Here is a 14,172-nt window from a genome sequence, read left to right on the forward strand (position 1 = left end):
ACCTTTTAATTAAAAAAAATTTTTTGGCCATGCCGTGCAGCTCATGGGATCTTTGCTCCCTTAGTTTGACCAGGGATCCGGCCTGGGCCCTCAGCAGGAAGAGCAGTCTCCTAACCACTGGCATGCAGGGATGCGAAATCGCTTGTCGTGTCCGATTCCTTGTGACCCTGTGGACTGTAGCTGCCAGGCTCCTCTGTCCATGGGATTCTCCAGGCAAGAGTACTGGAGTGGCCTGGCATGCCTCCAGGGCACCTTCCCGATGCAGGGATGGAACCTGTACTTCTTCCGGCTTCTACGTTGGCAGGTGGGTTGTCCACCACTAGCGCCACCTGGGAAGCCTCAACCACCGGACTGCCAGGGAATTCCCAGAAGCATCTTTTCTAAGAAACAGCAAACGAGGTCTGAGAAGCTTTGGAATTCCCATTAGTATATTAGGGAAGGGCTTATGACGGGTTATTTTTATTTTTTGTCCTTTGTCTCTTACATCAAATACTTTCTCCTTCGAGAAGAGCTATTGCCCTAAGGCAACATAAACTGGCCTTGAGAACAAAGTTGGACCAGTAAGCTCCCCGCTCACATCCAGGAAGTGATTAAGTAGGCCCCTGGCAACTCAACACAATTCAAAGACCAGATTCACGAACAAATGGTGTGGATACCATCTGGGTCACTTCAAACATATGGAGTACCTCATCCAAATTACTTATAAGAACATCACAATTGGACTGTGTGAAGAAAAATTAAGGCATGTATGCAAAAGGCATTGCACACATTAGTCTTTTTTTCTGGTTAGTATGATATTTCTTTTCTTTAAGTTCGTCCTGCAAATACCCTAAATGCCAAAGTTGAACTGGAAAAAGATATACACACGAGACATACATTATTTTTAACCTACTCTTTTTTGAAGTTAGATGGAAAAAAAAAAAAATCCCTGAACTCTAGCTGAGTATGCATGCTATACTAATACCACTATATCATTTTACAAGTGTATAAATTAGGACAAAGGGCATGTTTTGTTCTTTACAGCAGAAAGGCATCAAACATTAAAAAAAAGTAGCTTTCATGTTTGAGGAATTACTACCTAACTCTAAATTTAAGGAACATCAACTTTCTGTATTTTTTCCTGTGGGAAATTTGCAAATATGATGCAATATACTGAGACTCAATCAGACACATTTTCCACTAAATACTGAGAAATATTAATAGTAAAGTAGCCATTAGTTTTGAAAGTTATTTCCAAGCTTATATAATACAGTCTTCAGAGGTACCTTTAGTTCTTAATATTTGAATAAAACTAAAAAATGTTATGTCATGATGGCTTTGATCTATTAAAAAAAAATTATTGGTAAGCGTAACAGACTTTACTTGCATTCTCCTAACTCTGATGAGCACTGGGGAGAATCAAAAACAGTGACAACATCCACACTCTGTACTTTATTTAAAATTAACAAAACGATAAAGACAGTTACAGGTAAATGACAATTCAGTACATTTAGCTGGACAGTATAAAAATTTACATATTCACAAGCACATAGCTCCTTCACCATCAACAACAACACAGAATGTTTTAGTCTATGTAGTCAAAGTCTTCTGGAATTCCAAAATTTTTATCAATTTTATTTTCTTCAAATCCAAATTTTCTTTTGGCCCAAGATTTTATGGCAAATATGTTATCTATAAAGAAAAGAAATATTTTTGAGAGTTGGAAACATAATCATAAAATTTCAAATATAATTATACTCATTGAAAAAAAATTTCTATTATTTTAGAAGCATCAAAATAAGGAAATTTCTGTATTTTCAAGAGTTATTGTTGTTTAGTTGCTAAGTCATGTCCAGCTCTTTTGTGACCCCATGGACTACAGCCCGCCAGGCTCCTCTGTCCATGGGATCTCCTGGGAAAGAATACTGGTGTGGGTTGCCGTTTCCTTCTCCAGGGGATATACCTGATCCAGGGATCGAACCCACATCTCCTGCACTGCAGCTGGGTTCTTTACCACAAAGCCACCAGGGAAACCCATCTTTAAGAGTAACGACAATCAACTTTCAGAATAAAGAAAATATTAGTGATTGTTTTGAATAAACAGATTTCATATTCAAAAAATTCAGTAAATCAGTTGCCACTAAAGAACACCTGACTTAAAGAATAATCCAAAGACAGGGAGAGGCTGATGGTGCCTCTTTAACATCTCCAGAGCAGAGGTAGGGTTCTGTTACCTCAGGAATTAGAGCTGCTCCTGTCCCAGAGGGCACCCCTTTTCTTCCCTCCCCCAGCACAGAAGTGGCTTCTAGACAGCCAGGCTAGGGAGGAGGGGTGAAGAGGAGGGGGTCACTGAAGGCTAAAAGGAGCAGCTATAGCCTTAACGTCTTCTAGGGAATTTATGTGCATCTTACCACCGAAAAAAGTGTTACATCTATCTAAGGGGACCTGAAGGAAATAAAACCAACTGTGCACAAAGATTTATGATCAAATCTTCACCTCAGTGTAACGAAAGAAAAAAATACAAGTACTCTACACGTCCAATCACCCAGAAGCGTGTCTATGCAAGGCAGGACCAGTGTGGTCACTTGGCAGCACTTAGAGAACAGGAATGACGGTGAGCTTTCTTTTTTTAATTTTAAATATTCTGTTTAATGTACATATACCATCTTTATAAGGAATATGTACTGACTATAAATATAGAAAAACCATGGTATACAACTTTCTGGTTCATAGTGCTCCTTAAAACGTGAAGCACTGTGTTAGTTGTGATAATGAAACGAAGGGTTAAAATAGGTTCTTTTGGAGTGTTGTTGGCTGAATTAGCACTTCCCCCAAAGCTCCCTCAGAATGTGACTGTATTTGGAAACTGGGTCTTTAAAGAGGTGATTAAATTAAAACCTGGGGTGGACCCTGATCCGATTTAACTGGTAGTGTTGCAAGAAGAGGAAAGTGGACACACTGAGACGCCAGGGACAGGCACTGGAAAGCTCTGCAAGGACACGGAAGAAGCCGGCCATCTACAAGCCACGGGGAGAGAGGACTCAGGACACCACGCCTGCCGACGCCGTGGTTCTGGACATTCAGCCTCCAGAACTGTGAGAAAATCAATTTCTTTAGTTAAGTCACCTGGTCTGAAGTATACTGTTATACTGTATGGTATCATTAGGAAGTTATTATATGGAGTTTGATCACTTTTAAGAATACTGTTTTAGGAAGCTGAATTCCAAGTATCAAGTAATAATAATTAAATAGTTTGAATAAAGTTAACTGCTAAGGTGAATACTGCTATATCAAATAGAACGTTAATAAAATATTCTGATTTCTTTGTTATAGAATATCAGTTCAGTTCAGTCGCTCAGTCGTGTCTGACTTTTTGCGACTCCATGAATCACAGCACGCCAGGCCTCCCTGTCCATCACCATCTCCCGGAGTTCACTCAGACTCATGTCCATTGAGTCAGTGATTCCATCCAGCCATCTCATCCTTGGTCGTCCCCTTCTCCTCCTGCACCCAATCTCTCCCACCATCAGAGTCTTTTCCAACTGGTTAACTCTTCATATGAGGTGGCCAAAGTATGGGAGTTTCAGCTTTAGCATCAGTCCTTCCAAAGAACACCCAGGACTGATCTCCTTTAGAATGGACTGGTTAGATCTCCTTGCAGTCCAAGGGACTCTCAAGAGTCTTCTCCAACACCACAGTTCAAAAGCATCAATTCTTCGGTGCTCAGCTTTCTTCACAGTCCAACTCTCACATCCATCATGACCACTGGAAAAACCACAGCCTTGACTAGATGGACCTTTGTTGGCAAAGTAAGGTCTCTGCTTTTCAATATGCTATCTAGGTTGGTCATAACTTTTCTTTCAAGGAATAAGTGTCTTTTAATTTCATGGCTGCAATCACCATCTGCAGTGACTTTGGAGCCCCCAAAAATAAAGTCTGACACTGTTTCCACTGTTTCCCCATCTATTTCCCATGAAGTGATGGGACCGATGCCATGATCTTCGTTTTCTGAATGTTTAGCTTTAAGCCAACTTTTTCACTCTCCTCTTTCACTTTCATCAAGAGGCTTTTTAGCTCCTCTTCAATTTCTGCCATAAAGGTGGTGTCATCTGCATATCTGAGGTTACTTATATTTCTCCCAGCAATCTTGATTTTAGCTTGTGTTTCTTCCAGCCCAGCGTTTCTCATGAGGTACTCTGTTGAGTTCAGTTCAGTCGCTCAGTCGTGTCTAACTCTTTGTGACCCCATGAATTGCAGCACGCCAGGCCTCCCTGTCCATCACCAACTCCCGGAGTTCACTCAGACTCACGTCCATCAAGTCAGTGATGCCATCCAGCCATCTCATCCTCTGTCGTCCCCTTCTCCTCCTGCCCCCAATCCCTCCCATCATCAGAGTCTTTTCCAATGAGTCAATTCTTCGCATGAGGTGGCCAAAAGCAGGGTGACAACATACAGCCTTGACGTACTCCTTTTCCTATTTGGAACCAGTCTGTTGTTCCATGTCCAGTTCTAACTGTTGCTTCCTGACCTGCATATAGGTTTCTCAAGAGGCAGGTCAGGTGGTCTGGTATTCCCATCTCTTTCAGAATTTTCCAGTTTATTGTGATCCACAGTCAAAGGCATAGTCAATAAAGCAGAAATAGATGTTTTTCTGGAACTCTCTTGCTTTTTCCATGATCCAGTGGATGTTGGCAATTTGATCTCTGTTTCCTCTGCCTTTTCTAAAACCAGCTTGAACATCAGCAAGTTCACGGTTCACTATTGTTGAAGTCTGGCTTGGAGACTTTGAGCATTACTTTACTAGCGCGTGAGGTGAGTGTAATTGTGTGGTAGTTTGAGCATTCTTTGGCATTGCCTTTCTTTGGGATTGGAATGAAAACTGACCTTTTCCAGTCCTGTGGCCACTGCTGAGTTTTCCAAATTTGTTGGCATATTGAGTGCAGCACTTTCACAGCATCATCTTTCAGGATTTGAAATAGCTCAGCTAGAATTCCATCAACTCCACTAGCTTTGTTCGCAGTGATGCTTTCTAAGGCCCACTTGACTTCACATTGCAGGATGTCTGGCTCTAGGTGAGTGATCACACCATTGTGATTATCTTGGTCGTGAAGATCTTTTTTGTACAGTTCTTCCGTGCATTCTTGCCACCTCTTCTTAATATCTTCTGCTTCTATTAGGTCTATACCATTTCTGTCCTTTATTGAAACCATCTTTGCATGAAATGTTCCCTTGGTATCTCATTTTCTTGAGGAGATCTCTAGTCTTTCCCATTCTGTTGTTTGCTTCTATTTCTTTGCACTGATCACTGAGGAAGGCTTTCTTATCTCTTCTTGCTATTCTTTGGAACTCTGCATTCAGAGGCTTGTATGTTTCCTTTTCTCCTTTGCTTTTTGCGCCTCCCCAGACAGCCATTTTACTTTTTGGATTTCTTTTTCATGGGGATGGTCTTGATCCCTGTCTCCTGTACAATGTCACAAACCTCCATCCATAGTTCATCAGGCACTCTATCAGATCTAGTCCCTTAAATCTATTTCTTACTTCCACTGTATAATCATAAGGGATTTGATTTAAGTCATACCTGAATGGTCTAGTGGTTTTCCCTACTTTCTTCAATTTAAGTCTGAATTTGGCAATAAGGAATTCATGATGTGAGCCACAGTCAGCTCCTGGTCTTGTTTTTGCTGACTGTGTAGAGCTTCTCCATCTTTGGCTGAAAATAATATAATCAATCTGATTTCGGTGTTGACCACTGGTGATGTCCATGTGTAGAGTCTTCTCTTGTGTTGTTGGAAGAGGGTGTTTGCTATGACCAGTACGTTCTCTTGGCAAAACTCTATTAGTCTTTGCCCTGCTTCATTCCGTATTCCAAGGCCAAATTTGCCTGTTACCCCAGGTGTTTCTTGACTTCCTACTTTTGCATTCCAGTCCCCTATAATGAAAAGGACATCTTTTTTGGATGTTAGTTCTAAAAGGTCTAGTAGGTCTTCATAGAACTGTTCAACTTCAGCTTCTTCAGTGTTACTGGTTGGGGCATAGGCTTAGATTACTGTGATACTGAATGGTTTGCCTTGGAAATGAACAGAGATCACTCTGTCCTTTTTGAGACTGCATCCAAGTACTGCATTTCAGACTCTTGTTGACCATGATGGCTACTTCATTTCTTCTAAGGGATTCCTGCCCGCAGTAGTAGATATAATGGTCATCTGAGTTAAATTCACCCATTCCAGTCCATTCTAGTTCGCTGATTCCTAGAATGTCAATGTTCACTCTTGCCATCTCCTATTTGACCACTTCCAATTTGCCTTGATTCATGGACCTAACATTCCAGGTTCCTATGCAATATTGCTCTTTACATCATTGGACCTTGCTTCTATCACCAGTCACATCCACAACTGGGTATTGTTTTTGCTTTGGTTCCATCCCTTCATTCTTTCTGGAGTTATTTCTCCACTGATCTCCAGTAGCACATTGGGCACCTACCGACCTGGGGAGTTCCTCTTTCAGTATCCTATCATTTCACCTTTTCATACTGTTCATGGGGTTCTCAAGGCAAGAATACTGAAGTGGTTTGCCATTCCCTTCTCCAGTGGACCACATTCTGTCAGACCTCTCCAACATGCCTGCCCTTCTTGGGTGGCCCCACACGGCACAGCTTAGTTTCATTGATATTCATGGCATAGAATATCAACAGATACTAAAACAAATCTTTATGTAACAATCTAAACCAAATCTCTACTTTCCATAAGAACCTAAGTGATAACTACTAACTAATAGCATGAGGTACTCTAGAATGGTCTGTTTAATTTGGTTGATGTCTGCATAACCTATGCATTCTTGAGAGTCACCAACAAATACTGCTACATAAGACAGTTATTAAGTATATTACAGGTCTTGCAGAACATAAGGAGCCTATGCCTTCAAACTGACACAAGAACGAGAAAAATTAACACTAAACAATTCCAAACTGATATGTATGTTAGAGATAAAAGATCAAGTGTTATATGTACTGTTTCCAGACTCTATGAGACTCTAAGAATACAGAAAGACTTGCAGAAAATAAGAGGACAGCTGCGGCACTGCAGGAACCTTTGGATTTCAAGCCAGGATCAGGAGAGGAGGAAACAGGCACTACAGTGAGGCTGGAGCCTCTGCAGGAAGGATACCGGGTCACGTGAGGGCAAGAAACCACTCTATAAACCTTCAAAGGTGGAGAACAAACAAACAAACAAAAAGCCTCTCTACACAATTCTTAATGAATCAAGTGACTGATTCAATACGTCCTTGGGCCACTGGATGTCTGCCTTTAAGACAGTGTTATCTGCAATTTTGATAGTTCATACCTGTCAATTTTTCTGTTGTGTGGAAACATTTATAATTGGATTAAAAACTTTTTCTTTTTTCTTTATTTTTTATTGAAGGATGATTGCTTTATGGAATTTTATTGTTTTCTGTCAAACCTTAACATGAATCAGCCATAGGTATACATATATCCTCTCCCTTTTGAACCTCCCTCCCATCTCCCTCCCCATTCCACCCTCTAGGCTGATATAGAGCCCCTGTTTGAGTTTCCTGAGCCATACAGCAAATTCCCATCGGCTATCGATTCTACATATGGTAATGTAAGTTTCCATGTTACTCTTTCCACACATCTCACCCTCTCCTTCCCTCTCCCATGTCCATAAGTCTATTCTCTATGTCTGTTTCTCCTCTGCTGCCTGCAAATAAATTCTTTATTTTTCTAGATTCCGTATATGTGCATTAGACTACGGTATTTATCTTTCTCTTTCTGACTCACTTCACTCTGTAAAATGGGTTCTAGGTTCGTGTACCTCATCAGAACTGAATCAAACGCATTCCTTTCAATGGCCGAGTGCTATTCCATTGTGTTCATGTATCACAGCTTCTTTATCCACTCATCTGTCGATGGACATCTAGGTTGCTTCCATATTCTAGCTATTGTACACAGTGCTGCAATCAACAGTGGGATACGTGCGTCTTTTTCACTTTTGGTTTTCTCACGGTACATGCCTAGGAGTGGGACTGCTGGGTCATATGGTGGTTTTAGCCCTAGTTTTTTAAGGAATCTCCATACTGTCTGCCATAGTGGCTGTATCAATTTACATTCCCACCAACAGTGCAAGAGCGTTCCCTTTTCTCCACACCCTCTCCAGCATTTACTGTTTGTAGACTTTTTGATGATGGCCATTCTGACCAGTGTGAGGTGATATCTCATTGTGATTTTGATTTTTCTAATAATGAGTGATGTTGAACATCTTTTCATGTGTTTGTTAGCCATCTGTATGTCTCTTTTGGAGAAATGTCTGTTTAGGACTCTTTTCCACTTTTTGATTGGATTGTTTGTTTTCCTGGTATTGAGTTGTATGAGCTGCTTTTATATTTTGGAAATTAATCCTTTGTCAGTCATTTCATTTGCTGTTATTTTCTCCCATTCCGAGGGTTGTCTTTTTACCTTGCTTATAGTTTATAGTTTCCTTTGCTGTGCAAAAGCTTTTAAGTTTAACCAGGTCCCACTTGCATACTTTGGGAAAACTTTATTTTTTTAAAAAAAGAAACAGTTTTAAGAGGGGTAGAATTTGTGTTAGTTTATATGATGGCAAACACAGGATAAAGGCAGGACTAGGACAGGGAGTATCACACACGTGGGTCTACATCAGGACGTCAAAACACCTATCCCTCTCACTCACCAAGAAGTCTCTCATAAAAAGTCATAAAAACTCCACTATCTTCGTTATCAGGCAAGGTTTTGTGTAATTTCATATATCACATTTAAAGTTACTTAATGTCACAAAACACTATTTATACCCTGATTTCTCATTCTACAAAACAGAAATACTGAACTACTGAAAAGTATATATGCTCAATTTTACATACATTTTAGGAATTTTTTCATATGAAGAAACCAAATCTTAATAATTATATAACAATCTTTAGTTATAAATAGTACTGATGTTTTCTTTTTGTTTGTTTTGAAAACAGGAAGGTTTTCTGAGGTGTAATGTAACTCCATGATTTTTTCATAACATTTTTATGTTGGAAGGAGCAAGTCATAAACTCAAATGGAAATATAGTTCTTAACAGCTGTTTCTGCTCTTCTAAAAATATCATCCTTCCTACATGATTTTAAAAGTTTTAGGTTCTTTCTCAGCTAGTAACACAATGGAAAAAGCAGTTGTTCACATTTTTTAAATTATAATCTTTGAAGTTTACGATCAATAGGAAAACATAAAAGAACTTTTTTAAAAGGAAGGAAAAATGGGAGTCTTTGTTTATCAATGTGTCTAATGGTGTGCTAAAGGGCTTACAGACTGTTTTACTGAATCCCCCTGAAATGTTGAGGCAAATATTATCCACACTGAACAGATGAAGAAGCAAGCTCAGAGAGGTTCAATGAGTCACACAGTAAATAATGAGCACAACAGGATTCCTTTCAAAGTCAAGTTCCTCTCTCACCATATACACAGGCCCCCTGTTACTACTGCTTGTTAACTGCGGGAAATCACTTTGTAACTTTTGATTTACTTTTAACGTAAAAAATCCATTTGCCTTTTTTCCACTCAAAATTTAGTACTTCTCACGTCTATACGGTATCGCTACATTTACTGGTCACTTGTGCTTTACTGGGCACACATGTCACTGGTCCCTTCTATTTACTGCTAGTTGGCTGTTTTTGCCCTCTCTGCTCTTTTCATAAAGCATCATACTACTAGGAAGTAACTTTGTGATAAGTAAGACTGCAATTTCATAGGAGCCAAAGGCCAGTTATATTGATTTTAATTCTAAAACAGACAAGGAAAAATGATTCTTAAGCTTTCAGTGAAGCACAGAAGCCTGAATATGGAATCAGGGAAATCTGGCTCAAGTCCCCGTTCTTCCAGCGACTAACCACCTTGGACTTCAGTAAGGCAGCCACTTCAAGCTTTCTGCATCTCAGCGTCAATGCGATCTTATCCACACGCTCCCAGAAACAGAACCAGGACGAGTGACACACACAGCGGCACTAAAGACTTCCCAGGGTGGGAAAGGCCAATCACCATTACTTTATGATTGAATGCTGGAGAAGCGCCAGCGTAACTTCCACACAGGCTTTAAAAATAGTAATCATACTGGTATGTAATTCACAACAAGCACTATTTATTAATTTTCTTCTAAACTTTAAGACCCATAATTAATACCCTATAAATTACCATCTCTTAGAATATTCCTGGCATACACCAGAGGGTGTATCCATTGGCAAATGGATTAATGGGGCATTTACATGATAGCAGGCACACAGAGAAGACTATCTTGTGTAGTGGAAGAGAGCCTGGACTCTGAAATCTAATTCTTGTTCCAATGCTCAGCACCTGTGTGACTGTGGGATCCCAGTGGCCTCAGTTTCACCTCTAAAATTAGGGATAATAATCCTATCTACCTCACAAGACTGCTGTGGCGATAAAATGAGAATGCACCATAGACAGGCTTTACAATGCCTAGCTCATAGTCAGTCCTCAACAAATTAATATTATGAACAAGAAGACAAATCTTTCACATTCCACAAAACTCTTAAAAGTTGTATCTTGCATTAATATATATGAAGGTTAAGTGATTAGTCTAAGTGATTTATTGGGGAAAAGCAATATAAAACTTAAACTGAAAGCTATCACTTGTTTTCTAAAAATGTCTCATACTTTACAAAATAACTCATAATAAGACTGTTTTTAATGATTTAAGACATGAAAACTTGATTAATACATACATTTCCAGAAATGTCTTTTCTTAAACAAAACTAGGCACAATAGCTTCTGCATTTGACACCCTAGAAAGGGCAGAAGAGTTTGACTAGTTTACCAGTAGTAACACACTGGTATATATTACCATTATAATACATACCAGTCCATCTGTTAGCAGCTTCTTTGGCCACTTGATTTGCTTGACCTGAAAAAAAAAAATCTCAATAAGTGACAATGTATTTCACAAACCTGCTCAACTTCCCAAAGAAATTTTAGATAGCTGCAATTATATAAGTCATGAACACAAAGTCAACTTGACCAGGATCTCTTTCCTAAATGTCCCCTACTATTATTGTACTTGCTCTTTAAAAACAAAATGTTTAACTGAGATGTTTCTCAAATAATTTACAACACCAGAAGAGGATAAAATAAGTTTATTGGTAAGCACTTTAGTATATGCATATTTGTTGTTTAGTTTCTAAGTCATGTCCAACTCCCTCAAGACCCTATGGATGTAGCCCACCAGGCTCCTCTGTCCACGGGATTTCCCAGGCAAGAACACTGGAGTGGGTTGCTATTTCCTTTTCCAGGGGAATCTTCCGCATTTAGGGATTGAACCCATGTCTCCTGCAGTGGACTGTTTACCACTGAGCCATCAGGGAAGCCCGTATACAAATTAGACCAAAATAAACCTGACAATAAAATTTTAATGGTCATCCAGTAGTGGCCCTGAAGGAGGAAATATTTACCTTATATTTAATTATATATCTTGGTATTAAATGTATCTGTATCTATATTATGTTGTTCAAGTCAATCTACACAGCATGTAACAATGGCATGATCAAATGCGTATAAACATTAGTCATAATGAGAGCATTTATTTATTGAAGTAAGATTTATATACCACAGAACTCACCATATTGAAGCATCCAATTCAGTGATTTTTAGTATATTTACAAGGTTGTACAACCATCACCCCTACCTGTCTTCAGAGCTCTCATCACCCGAAAGGAAATCCCACATCTGTGAGGAGTCACTCCACAGTCCCACTCCCTCGAGTCTCTGGAGACCACTACTTTCTGTCTCTATGGATTTGCCTATGCTGGATGTTTCACATAAATTAAATTATATGTCTGGCTTCTTTTCACTTGGCACAGTGTTTTCAAGGTTGGGCAACTGTAATATGTATCAGAACTTCATTCCTTTTCATTATCAAATAATTGTATACATATCCCACAGTTTGTTTAGCGGCTCATCAGTTGATGGACGTTTGGGCTGTTATGACTAATATGAATAACAATTTTTCTGTGAACATGTTTTCAATTCTTTTGGGTATATTACCTGGGAGTGTAATTGCTGGCTCAAACAGTAACTGTATGTACATTTTGGGGAACAGATAACTTGTTTTCCAAAGTGGCTGCATCACTTTAACAACCCCACCAGCAATCCAAGAGTTACAACTTTTCCACAACCTCACCAACAATTACTTTGCCTTCCTTTTATAACAGCCATCCTAACAAGTATCTCCTTGTGTCGAGACCTGCATTTCCCTAATGACCAGTGATGCTGAGTTTCTTTCCATATGCTCATTGGCCATTTGTGTATTTTCCTTGGAAAAACGTATTCAAATCTTTTGTGTGTATTAGCTGCTCAGCTGTGTCCAACTCTTTGTGACCCTGTGGACTATATAGCCCACCAGGCTCTTCTGTCCCTAGAATTTTCAAGGTAAGAACACTGGAGTGGGTAGCCATTCCCTTCTCCAGGGGATCTTCCCAACCCAGGGCTCCTGCATCGCAGGCAGATTCTTGACCATCTGAACCACCAGGGAAGCCCATTTGCCTGTGTTTAAACTTTTTATTGTTGAATCAGAAGAGTTCTTTTCAGATATAGGATTTGAAAACTATTTTTTCCTATTCTGTGGGTTTTCTTTTCACTTTCGTGACAACGTACTTTGACATACAAAAGTTGTCATTTCAATGAAGTCAAATTTGTATACTTTTTATATGACTGCTTGAGCTTTTGACGTCATATTTAAAAAACCAAGGGTACAGACACAGATAGCTATGTGTTTTTCCTCTAAGAGTTCTATAGTTTTAGCTCTTGCATTTAAGTCTCTGCTCCACTTGAGTTAATGTTTGTATACACTGTGAAGTGGGAGGCGAGGATGATTCATTTACATGTGGATAACCAGTGGTGCCCAAGAGTCATTAGTTGAAAACAGTATTTTGTCCTGATTGAATGGTCTTGGTACCCTTGTTCAAAACTTTGTTTACTCCTGGACTATCAAGTCTATTAACCTATATGTTTATTCATTTACTAGTACCAAATCACCTCGATTACTCAAGTTTTTAAAAAAATTAATTAATTTTTATTAAATTCTTCTTTAAACTTTTTGGCTGCACACCACAGTATGTGGGATCTTAGTTCCCTGATCAGGATCGAACCCACACCCACACTATATTGGAAGGCATAGTCTTAACCACTGGACTGCCAGACAAGTCCCCAAACTTTTTATTTTGTTCTGGAGTATAGCCAGCTAACAATGTTGTGATAATTTCAGGTGGACAGCAAAGAGACTCAGCCATATATATATACAGGTATCCATTCTCCCTCAAACTCCCCTCCCATCAAGGCTGCCACATAACATTGAGCAGAGCTCCCTGGGCTACACAGCAGGTCCTTGTTGGTTATCCATTTTAACAGCAGTGTATACCTGTCCATCCCAAGCTCCCTAATTGTCCTTTCCTCTCATCCTTCCCCCTGGCAACCCTAAGTTTGTTCTCTGTGAGTCTGTTTCTATTTTGGAAGTAAGTTCATCTGTATCATTTCTTTTTAGATTCTGCATATAAGGGATGTCATAGATGCTTCTGCTTCTTTGTCTGACTTATTCACTCAGTGTGACAGTCTCTAGGTCCACCCATGTTGCTGCAAATGGCATTATTTTTTTTGCTGCCTGAGTTGATTACTCAAGTTTTGTAATAAGTTTGGAAATTGCGAAATTTGAGTCTTCCAACTTTTTCTCCAAGATTCTTTTGGCTGCTTTGGGTCTCTTGCATTTTCATATGAATTTTGGAACCAACAATTTCTGCAAAAAAAGAAACTGGAATTTTGGAGATTTGAGTTAACCTTTAGATCGACTAGGGGAGTATTTCCACCTTAAAAATATAGATCTTTAACTTCATTAAAAGTTTAGTTTTCAGTACAAGTCTTGTACTTCTTCAGTGAATTTTACTCTTAAGCATTTTATTCATTTTGATGCTATTATAAGTGGAATTTTAACTCAATTTCATTTTCAGGTTGTTTATTGAGGGTTTATAAAATACAAGTATTTTTTTACACATTGATTTTCTATTTTGCCATCAGTTGAACTCACTTGTGAACACTAATAGTTGTACTTTGTTGTTTTATGGATTGTTTAGGGCTAAGATCATGTCAACTGCAAACAGATAGCTTTGCTTTTTTC

At 39.2% G+C, this 14,172-nt stretch overlaps 1 protein-coding gene across 2 annotated transcripts in view; it reads right to left on the reverse strand.

The window, feature by feature from the left end:
• Nucleotides 1-1,403: 1,403 nt before the first annotated feature.
• Nucleotides 1,404-14,172, reverse strand: part of MND1 (meiotic nuclear divisions 1) — an 83,728-nt gene continuing 70,959 nt past the window's right edge. For both annotated transcript variants that reach the window (XM_069556655.1, XM_069556654.1), the window contains 2 exons: nucleotides 10,870-10,914; nucleotides 1,404-1,671 (listed from right to left, as the gene is read on the reverse strand). In XM_069556655.1, the coding sequence (XP_069412756.1) occupies nucleotides 1,565-1,671; nucleotides 10,870-10,914 (152 nt within the window). In that variant the 3' untranslated portion in view covers nucleotides 1,404-1,564. The remainder of the gene's footprint in view (nucleotides 1,672-10,869; nucleotides 10,915-14,172) is intronic.

This window comes from Ovis canadensis, chromosome 17 (genome assembly GCF_042477335.2).
Source record: "Ovis canadensis isolate MfBH-ARS-UI-01 breed Bighorn chromosome 17, ARS-UI_OviCan_v2, whole genome shotgun sequence".
In the NCBI taxonomy this organism is placed as follows: Eukaryota; Metazoa; Chordata; class Mammalia; order Artiodactyla; family Bovidae; genus Ovis; species Ovis canadensis.